The sequence below is a fragment of the Nicotiana tabacum genome, chromosome 4 (genome assembly GCF_000715075.1).
Source record: "Nicotiana tabacum cultivar K326 chromosome 4, ASM71507v2, whole genome shotgun sequence".
Taxonomy (NCBI): domain Eukaryota; kingdom Viridiplantae; phylum Streptophyta; class Magnoliopsida; order Solanales; family Solanaceae; genus Nicotiana; species Nicotiana tabacum.
The window spans coordinates 50762975-50774541 of NC_134083.1; the positions used below are offsets into that span (position 1 = coordinate 50762975).

An 11567-nucleotide genomic window follows, 5' to 3' on the forward strand; every position below is an offset into this window, starting at 1 on the left:
GAGCACCGAGGTATTTATCCATGCTCGGGGTAGTGCTTAGGCTATGATACGCTTAGAGTTGACTTTTAAGCTTTAAGCTACCATGTATTTCATATTTGTATCATTGTTGTGAACTACTTGAGCCATGTTTGAGGTTACGAAGAGGCTAAATCCCTGAATAAAACTTGGTATATGCTATTTCTGTGATAAAATATTGATTTGAGCTATGATAGCACACATTGCACATGCCTACACTTTAGCATGTAATTATACCAGTCCATGAGCATGAAATCTGATATTTTATCCATTATATACATGTGTTCTTGTATACTTGCTTTTGTGCGATATGATTTGGACTGTTGTGCCTATGACCACGCCGGGCGGATTGTGATATTAGTATGTGAGTTGTCCGTGCAGCATGTGAGTTGTCTGTGCAGATACATATATTGATACTATAGCATGTGAGTTGTCCGTGCGGATCCAGATATTGATAATATAGCACGTGAGTTATCCGTGCGGATCCAGACATTGATACTATAGCACATGAGTTGTCCGAGTATCATCTATAGTTCTTGCTTCTTTTATCTCGCCGAGGTTAGTTAGGATACTTATTGAGTACATGGGGTCGGTTGTACTCATACTACACTTCTGCACCTTGCGTGCAGATACTCGTGTTGATGCTGCTGTGTACAGCGAGGACTGACATTGAAGATGTACCTGTATTCCAGTTATGGCTATCACTTGTCCTTGGTAGCATTAGATTAGGATTCTGTTCATTTACATTTCAAATAGATGTTGTAATTATTACAATTCAGTTTTGTAAAAATAAAAAATCTTAGTCTTAGTGGCTCATGACTTGTACTACCAGTCCTTGGAAATTCTTTGTATAAAAGCTCAAATATATTATCATTATTTCTCTCAGTAAATCTCATTTGAATTAGATTATTGTTAAATTGACTTACCTAGCGGATTGGGTTAAGTGTCATGACGACTAGTTGGATTTTGGGTCATGACAAATCATCATCCAAAATTCAATTCCAATAATATGAAAATAACTAGATATATTTTATATTACTTTATTAGTTATGTAAATCCCTAAATTACATAATTAGGGTTTACAAGTTGAAGAAATCGTTAATCTTTATGAAAAATCACTAGTTCCAAAAACTTGTGCTCTTGATACCGCATGTAAGATTTTACAATTCTAGACTTTGATTATAAGCAATCCAACGTAATAAACCTATCATAAGTTAAAGGATCTAGGAACTATGTGATTTTCACATACTAAACAAAGTAAATACATAAATCAAGAAACATACCCGATTCCATAATATTTTCTTGATGATTCGTAGCGGAATTGTTTGACCTTTACTTATGATTAAGAAAGTTCTTTCTCTCTCTTTTCTTTCTGCTTTCTTTCAGAACAACAACGATGGAATATGTTATTCTTTGCCTTTTTAAAGACAAAGAGAGAGGACCGGTAGTTTTAACGCATAATCCTACTTTCCATCAAAGTGGTGAGTGGGGAGTTTTAATCAAAATTAACTTCCCCAACTAGCCAATAGAAATTTAGTAGATTTAATATAATATTTATTAAACCCAAAATAACTTGGCCAATGTAACCAACGTGGGCCATATTTTACATATGCGGGTGAAACCAAGCCCGTTGGACACCTTGGTTTTCGATGAAGTAAACGGAGCCAAGACATGACCGTAAAGAACTGGAATCAGGGCAAGGAACCCCTTGAGTAGGGATCCGGGCAAAACACCTGCCCTCGGAAGAATCGGGGCCACATCTCCCAGGTCCGATTCGGATCCCAAAACTTCGGAGATCGCATTACCAGATAATCGAGCACGACTAACAAAGGGTCGTGATATTCGTGCCCAGCCGGATGTCACGGCGTGAATCTCGGCACGTATCAGCAGAAAATCAGTGATTAACAAAACGAAAGATTTTTACCTTTTATGGAATTGTACTTAGGGTAAAACTCTCCTACTATATAAAGGGGAGCCTCACTATTCATTAGACACATTGTAACACGCATATCAAAGCAAATATACTCTTATTTTCTCTGTTATTCAAAATTCTTCTATTAATCAGTTCTTCATTATTGTGAGCCCGGGATCGAAGGCAGGCATTTTATTAAGCTGTTACAGAGTCCGAGATCACTCCCCTTAATTGGTTTGGCAATTTATTACATCCTTTATCTGTTTAATCTAACATTATTTATCATTTGTATTGAATTAATCCGCATATCCTTAAAACCACATCTAAATTCAATTGCTATCCGTTTTTTAAGGTAAACAAAAGGATTGCAATGAATAAATATATAATTTTAAAAGAAAATAGTAGAAACGAAAATCATGCATGTAGTTAATTACTCGGCATGGCCATATAGTTTGAATTGGGTGGATTTTGTCCGATTTGTATGGGCTAATATATATTGGATCCATTAACACAGATGATAAATTGAACTCCCAAATTCCACTTCAAACCAAAATGAGCGGAGTCAAGATGGTTCGGTGAGTAAACTATAATCTAACTCGTTCATCTCAAAGTTACTCTTTTAACTTTATTTCAGTTATTAACTTTTCTGCATCGCAAACGGCTGCTTACATGGGGTATGTATTACTTTAACAATGTTTTGCGCGTGTTTGTAGTGCTTATATGCCTGCCTAAACTCTCACCACTCCCTGCCTTTCTCACCTCTTATAGTATAGGTGGCATTAAAATTGATTGGATTAGCAACAACTAGTAAAATGCAAAATTGAACTGAAGCTAACTAGTACCTTCAGTAATAACTCGTTTGAGCTCGTCTAACGTTGCAGTAATTAATAGCTAATAGATATTCTGCATGGACTGTGTGAGTGTCTTATGGAAACTGGCTAACATTGGTTCGAACAAACAGAGCATATGACTAATTAAGTCCAGAGCTGCAGCAATTTTATACCGATTGATCTCAGAATCATACGCATACAAATATTTAAGCTGTTCCAGTTAATGATCTACTATAGGGAAAGCACAAACGTTTGCTGTCGGTCCAGATTGGGAAACCAAAATACTTGTGATTGTGGCCCACATCCTTAATGTAAACACCATTCTGGTAGTAAACCTTTTTTTAACTTTTCTGTATTGTAAAAGTGCAGCCTACTTGGGATCAGTATTCCTTTAACCACATTTTTGCGTGTGTTTATAGTGCTTATATGCCTATTTGGGATCCTATTTGCAGTTATCACAAAAGTGGTGGCCGAGGAAACAGGTTCATGAATTTGTATTTGGGAACTGAATTTAACATTAGTTATATACTCCACTATAACTCCTTTATCTGAAGGGAAACATTGACACCACAAAGAAGCTAGGCACGCAATATATTTCTATTAAAGGCTGATTGGCCCAGTTGACTTGATAGTATGAAATGCTTAAAGAAAAAACAAAAGACATTAAATTTGATTGGAATATCTAGTCCTTACCTTCAGTCTCCTTCAGGACATAGCAATAATTAATAAAATACAAAATTGAAGTGAAATTAACAGGTGCCTTCAGTAATAAATCTTTTGAGTTCATCTAAGGTTGCAGTAATAGCTGATAGATGTTTCAGGTCCACTGTGACTGTGACTGCTGAGAGAGTCTTGTGAACACTGGCTAATGTTGGGCTGAAGGCAGGCAAGCGATAAAGAGTTACCCTATCGTCTTTGTCCAAAACTGCTGCAATTTTATATCTGTTCATCTCGGAATCATATTCGTACAAATGTCGAACCTCTTTCACGTGACGACGATCTAGTAAGAAAAGTACTTGTTTGTTGTCAATCCAGATTGGAAAACCAAAATTATGGCGAAACCGGGACACACCCTTTATGAAGTTGGCTGAAGTATGAGTAACTCTCCAATTGTTGGTTACATAATCATAAGAAGCAATGACTGTTGATTTCTTAAAAAGGCATATAAGGGTAAGTAAACCTTGCGCTATCCCTAACCATGTATCGAAACGAGGCTTAATGGTACCGTGAATGGGATCATGATGATTGATGAACTCAGGTAGGTCAAGAACCGTAGCCTCTTCTCTCTTTGTATTAAAAGCAACGACACGACCATCATTTCTGAGCCAATGCACGGAATCATTCACATAAACAGGGTTACAACTGAGAAAATTACTAAAAGTATTGCTCAAGTCCATTCTCAATTGGAATTTATGCCACATACCATCAGATCCCTCGGATGAAAATACTTGAAACTTATACCCTCCTTCTTTTCCACCCAGCTGCCCTATGGTTACCAGTTTATATTGATCAGAAGTAGGGTAATCAACCGCCAAGCATGCATTACCAATTCTTGTACGATAATCTTTTGTAGGCTTTGGGTATGGTATCAATTGATGCGCCCCAGTTAGAGGATTGAAAACACAGAAACCCACAACTTCACCAAAGTTAAGGAGAAGCAGACCCTTACTTGAGGCCACAACGTCAACGTTAACGGGTAACGTCGTCTTATACTCCGTGGTTACGATAGGGTTTATGAAGATTTTGTGGAAGTGCTGGGATGAACGATCTGATGAAGAATAGAGGAGTAGTGTAGAGATGTTTTGATGTTGGAGCAAAGTTTGAGAAAATTTAGGATCAGAAATCCAACTATTGAAATTCTTGTTTAGAACTTTACATCGAACTGCAAGCTTCAAAGGTAAGTAGGAGATGATCTCCACAACTAAATCATCATTCAGTTCCATACTAAAAAAATATAATAAGTATTAATTCCTTTGCTGCTCTGTTGTGAATACCTCAATAGCCGTTTCTCCTGCACTTTGATTCCTTTCTTTTTCTTTATCGAATATATAAGCAAGGAGGACATCTACTATTTAACCTAAATTCTTACGGTGTTTTAATTGGTGTTGGAGTATAAACCTTAAAGGACTGTTTTGCTTTTCCGTTTTTCGAGTTCCAAAGTGATTAGGAAGATACGTAAAATTACCTTTATATAATTCAACTATATGTTACGAAAACTATTGTCGGTATTGTTAATTTTTTTATTTATTTTTTTTTGGGGGGGGGGGCGTTTAAATGGTGCGACTACAAGCACCACATTTTGTACTGAACTTTAAGTTTTTATAATAAAGGTAATGTTTTTTAATGTACAAGCACCACATCTTAATTATAATTTGGACATAAAGCAAATAATGGTGACAATCATAACAACAACGTACTTAAGGGGGCAAAAATGAAAATATTTTAAGCAAGATAATAAGTAAATTTAACAAGCTGCATAATTTGTTGATTAATTAACTGCTAACTAGAGAATTTTGCAAAGTGTATCAGAAAACTCAAATTATCACTAAAAATAAGCTATTTTGTTCAGAGGAAGTGAAAGAACGTTGAGGCATGCACTTTAGGTTAGGTTTCCTGTTTTTTATGCTAAAATTGACATATGATAGGACATAAAAGTATATATATGGAATATAAAAATAGGAGTTTTAGGTTAATTTTCCTAACATTTAATATCTGCCGAGAAGATAGCTCAGAGAAGTTTAGAAGAGAAGAGAAGAATGATTTTATTTCCTGAATGCCTATCACGGTATGATTTACAATGTACTTATAAAATGAATCAACGAACCTTCTTCTTCTATGTAACTATCTGACTGTTTCCAGCTAACAATTCTAATAACTAATTGCGTACTAACAACTGACTCTCCTAACTAACTCTGCCACATAAGCTGCCAGCTCAACTCTTCTTCTATATCTTGCAACAAATGCAATCTTTACCATTAGATTATGATATGTACTCCCTAGCTTTTGTAACAACCCTTAATAAAATACTAACTCCTAGAACACAAATAAGTATTTTGACTAAATTAAAATTTAAATATTATTAAGTTGACACATTAGGATATATAAATAAGGACAAATTTAAAAAACTAATATTAATTCATTCTTGATTATGTAAAAAGACCACTTATTTTGAATCAAAGTGAAAATGACATTTATTTTGAACCAAAATAAAAAGGCTAAAAGGTCACTTATAATGGATAGTAGGATACTATTTTAGCATATATCTTCAATAGGTTCTGGTCTAGTGGTTGATAAATATATTTTTTGTCTAGTGGTTGAACATTATATATATTTTTTGTCAGTTGACGATAAAAAAAATATTTCTTCCAAGAAAATTGAATTAGTTTGTGAAAAATACGTATCTCAATTCAAACTCAAATAGTTCTTATTCTTCTATATTTTTAAATTGATGTTCTTTTAATTCTTTATGTTTTGTTCCTTGCATTTTATCATTGTATTATTCATTACTTACTGTTTTTTTTAATTAATATATAGATACGTTATAATTTTCTTCCCGCCCACACCTCAAAGTTTTAGTATAAATAGTAGTTAAGTCAAAGAAAAGACACATTTTAGTATTCTCTCTGTTCTCTCTCTCTCAATTACAAGCCCAGTTCTCTCCAAGAAACTCAAAAATGGCGGATGAAAAAAGTGACGCACCTGATGCTGTACACACCAATAACACTCTAGGGAATCTCACTGCTAATGAGTATGTAACTTTCGTTACATGTTGTTCATTATGAAACAAATTTTATTTCAATTTTCTTTAACTTTTTTAATTTATGAGTAAAAAGAAAGATAGTTTATGGTTCCACAGGATTGTCGCTGAGAAAGAAGCTGATGCCGGAAAATCTGTAGTCAAAGAGAAGAGCACTCAAGATCATAACGATGAGTTTGTAACTTTCTTTTGAAAAAAAAATATCAAGAAACAAATTTTATTTCAAATTTCTTTCAGTTTTCTTTAATTTTTTTTAATTTATGAGTAAAAAAGAAAGATGGTTTATGGTTCCACAGGATTGTCGCTGAGAAAGAAGCTGATGCCGGAAAATCGGTAGTCAAAGAGAAGAGCACTCAAGATCATAACAATGAGTATGTAACTTTCTTCTGAAATAATTAATCATCAAGAAACAAACTTTATTTCAATTTTCTTTCAGTTTTCTTTAACTCATGAGTAAAAGAGAGATGTTTTATGGTTCCACAGGACTGTCGCTGAGAAAGAAGCCGATGCCGGAAAAGCGGTAATCGAAGAGAAGAACACTCAAGATCATAACAATGAGTATGTAACTTTCTTTTGAATTTTTTTTTATCAAGAAACAAACTTTATTTCAAATTTCTTTCAGTTGTTCTTAAATTTATGAGTAAAGAGAAAGATGGTTTATGGTTCCACAGGATTGTCGCTGATGCCGGAAAATCTGAAGTCGAAGATAAGAGCACTCAAAACCCTAAGAACTTTCATAGGGATCCCTCTGCTAAGAAAGAAGCTGACCAAGAAAGTGACGACTCCTACTATGCTTTTATTGATGTAAATGATTTTATTGATGATGAGGTGCTAGAAATAGAGAGGTATGTCAATTTGATTCTTTTTTTTTTTTCATTTTTAATTGTTGCTGATTTCTAAAGTAGCCATATTTTGAAATTGCAGTTCCAATATTAATGTCGAAACAGTGCTTCGTAAGAACTTAATGCATTCGGATCTCAAACGTACGGAGGGCTTGAGGCTACTTGAGAAATACTTAAATAAACTGAAAACTCCTCTTCAGGCACCTGCTGATATAACACTAACTCATCAAAATGATAAAGAGAAGAAGGAGTGGAAGATGTCATTTGTGAAAACAAATTTAGGGTCCTATCTTAGAGAAGGTTGGTTTGAGTACGCGGCCGAACACAAGTTGGAAATTGGGGATACAGTTATTATTGAAGCAGTGAATGTTCCTGAGATCAAGTACAAAATCAGATTTGATAAGTATGCTGGTAATCCGAATGTTAAAAGGCCCAAGAAACCGAACAAGGCAAAAACAGAGGTATAGGCATTCTGAAAATGGAGAGGTTTTCATAGTATAGACTTTCATCATCCATTAGCATTCATTCATTACTGCACTGTATAGTCAGCAATAATACGTCCATCCTTAGTATTAGAATTAGTACATTCATAAACAGAAGGGATGGTTTGATGTGTAGTTGGTATCTCGGTTCATTGATGTTACATAATCGCACTCAGTATATGTTTTGATAATAGTACTGCTATGCGTTTAATTCATGTCTTGTTTCAATATTTCTCTTTTTGGGTTGCATGTCTCAATTGCATCATAATTACTCAAGATACCAATGTACTATCCAAAATATTTTCTCATCTTTTTCTTTATTAAATCTCTATAGCTTCCAATACTCTAGAGGAGTATAATTGTTTTTCGCGCAATTCCTAGTCTTTTGTGCTCCTAATAAGTCACATGGGTATTGTATATATTGCCCCCTAGAAAGTTTTGAAAAATTAAATTCTTCATGTTTGTACTCCTTCTTGATGCTACTAGTAGCTTATTGCAGTTCTGACTATGGGAAACGATTTCCCAAAAAGAAAAAGGAAAACGTAAAAAGAGGGGAGAAAATGTGTAAACAGATGTCATGTCATGTTAAGAACTTGCGGGTTTCTATTTCTCCTCTCTATAAACTTGAAGCCTAAAACTGAGTTACTGTGTTATTGGGCTCTTTAACATGGCGTACGGACACAGTCGTGTACAAAAAAAAGACTCACACACTTGAGTCCATGAAATTGTTAGAAGCGGCGGAGCTAGGATTTGAAGTTTATGAGTTCTGAATTGTTCATCGAAGCCATAGTTCGTCTTAGTTACTGGGTTTGAGCAAAATCTACTGGATTTATCCGAACCCGTAGCTAATGCTCTCCCTCTCCCTCCGTCCCTGATGGTAAGTCCAAAACTGGGATGGTAATGTGAATTGATAACTAGGCTAGGACATAGATAATTTTACTTTGGGAAGTAATTAACCAAATTGGATACACTGTTGCTTGCTTAAAAGCAGAAGCTTATTGGTTCAGCTGATTGCTACTTCAAAACACAGAATTTGGAAGGGCTATTCTCATTCAGAATGCACATACAAGATAAAGATGTTTGGATATGGTATTGCCTATTGCCAATCAATAATTTGTAGGAGCAAAGATAAGGCCTAATAGCCTTATTACCAGACCCATCCATTATACCGCTTTCCCTCACTCGTGTTTCTGATCTGACCATTATGTAATATGTACTACTACTATGGTTTCTCCTTTCACTTTTCACCCATTAAATAGAATATAAGTAAAAGTTGTTGATTTATCTTGTTTCTTAACCTTGAGCTTCCTTATGAATGCCCATGTTTAATTTTACACTGTCGTAAGAAGGTATAGTTGACTGCGGCAACAAAGTAATAAAAGAACATACAAGAAAGAAGAGGACAAGCTTTCCCTTCTCGTGTAAACGAATGAAAATAGAATCACTTTATGTGCTTACAAGCTCGAATCCAAGCCATGCTCAAAAACGCTAGAAACTAATTATAATTTCAGCATAGTCATATACTACGTTAATATCCATATCTAAAAATATGATTGGTAAGAGCTACCCTCATGGTTATTTCAACATTTTAATCAATCAAACCGCCCAGAAAATGGTATCGCGAGTCAACATAGCTCTCAACATCTCAGAAGAAAGACCCAAAAGTTAAAAGCCTCCAAAACAAGACGCCTCAGACCTCCAAAACTGATCTTATAATAAGTTCAGTCTCCTCTGGGACATAGAAACAACTTGTTATAAATTAAAATACAAAATTGGACTGAAACTAACCGGTGGCTTCAGTAATAAATTGTTTGAGTTGATCTAATGTTGCAATAATAGCTGACATATGTTTAGCGTGGACTGTGTCTGAGAGTGTTATGGACAATGGCTAGCGTTGGTTCAAATGAACAGAGGTAACGACTAATTACATCGTCTTTCTTCAGAGTTGCTGCAATTTTATACCCATTGATCTCAGAATCATAGGCGTTCAAATAATTATGCGGTTCCCGGTAATGATTTACTAGGAAAAAAAGCACCTGTTTGCCGTCAATCCAGATTGGGAAACCATAATTATAGCCGTCCACACCCATAATGAAGTTGTCCAAAGTGTGGGAAACTCTCCAGTTGCTGCTTACGTAATCATAATTAGCAATGAGTATGGATTTCTTGAAAATGCAAACAAGAGTAGGTAAACCTTGCGTCATCCCTAACCATGTATCAAAATTATGCCTACTATTGTTACCGAAGATAGGATCATAACAACTGATGAACTCCGTACGTACTGTTAATAATTTTAATATGCTCTCTCTTTGTATCAAAAGCAACAACACTACCATCAGTTCGTCTGAGCCAATGCAAGGAATCATTCACGGAAACATGTTTACTATTAAAAGCCAAATAGCTGACAGTATTGCCCGAATACATTTCCAATTTGAATTCATGCCACACGCCAGAACGCTCCGATGAAAATACGTGAAGCTTAATTATACCCTTGTGCTCCAGCCAGCTCCCCAATTGTTACCAATTTATATTGATCTGAAGTAGGATAATCAACAGCTAAGCCTGTACTACCAAGTCTGGTAAAATAATATTTTGTAGGCTCTGGTAATGGTCGTATCAATTGATGCGCCCCAGTTAGAGGATTGAAAACACAGAAAGCCCTAATTTCATGAAATTGAAGGAGAAGCAGACCCTTACAGGAGGCCAAAATTGAAACGTTAAGCGGTAAAGTCGTTTGACAATGATTGGACAGAATAGAGTTCATGGAGATTTTGTTGAAATTTTTAGATGATTTGTATGATGAATAAAATGAGTAGTGTAGAGATGTTTTGATGTTGGAACCAAGTTTGAGAAAATTTAGGATCAGAAATCTTACTATTGAAACCCTTGCTTAGAACTTTACATTGAACTGAAAGCTTCAACGGCAAGTAAGAGATGATCTCCACAACTAAATCATCATGCAGTTCCATACTCACTAGTACTATCAGATTCCTTTGCTGCTCTGTTGTGAATTAGCAGCTTTCTCATGCACTTGACTTCTTTTCTCTTTTTCGAGTCTACTATAAGCCAAGGACATCAGATACTTGATGTTTGGCATATTTCAATATGTGTTGATGTTACTTTACCCATGTTTTAACCGCTTCTTGATGTTATTTGATCTTTAAAATGCCCAACATGGTTTAATTATTGGTTTTATGACTAATTGAATTGTGTGTGGTGAATTAGGGTGTTTGGAGTGCAAAAATATGAAGAAAAGGTGCTCTAGGTAGAGGAAGAGAGATTGGATGCGTCGCATCCAATCTAGAAAAAGATCAGATTTCGTACACCCTTAGCAGTGAAGTCGGGCCATAGCATCCGCCTTAGCATCCGCACCTGGGCAAAGCTGAGAAATGGAGGACGAGGTGGATGCGTCGCATCTTGGACTAGGAATAGGAGATCTTTGGCCCACGACTTTTGTACGCAATATATAAGCCAAAAACGCCTCTTTTAGGTCATCTAACATATTGGGAAGAGGGAAAAAGCCACGACAAAGCTGTGGAGGCCGGAATTTATCAAGTTTCATCTTTCTCCCACCAAACTTAGTAATCTTTATGTTTCTTTGTATGATTTGTTGTTTGGCTATCATGTCTATATGGAGCTAAACTTCACGTTCTAGGGTTGTGGTTCTTTCATGACTATTGTTATTCGGATATTGATTTTGACTTCTTGATTTATTATATTAGTTTATTT

The 11567-nt window shown here is 35.4% G+C and overlaps 1 protein-coding gene across 1 annotated transcript; it reads right to left on the reverse strand.

Annotated features, from left to right (window-relative positions):
* Positions 1 to 3506: 3506 nt before the first annotated feature.
* On the reverse strand, positions 3507 to 4700 carry LOC107759324 (F-box protein At1g20360-like). Its single transcript, XM_016577216.1, has one exon. The coding sequence runs from the start codon at positions 4698 to 4700 to the stop codon at positions 3507 to 3509; it is 1194 nt and encodes a 397-aa protein (XP_016432702.1).
* Positions 4701 to 11567: the final 6867 nt, after the last annotated feature.

Coding starts and splice junctions, on each gene's coding strand:
- LOC107759324 (XM_016577216.1), bottom strand. CDS start 4,700: ATGGAACTGAATGATGATTTAGTTGTGGAGATCATCTCCTACTTACCT.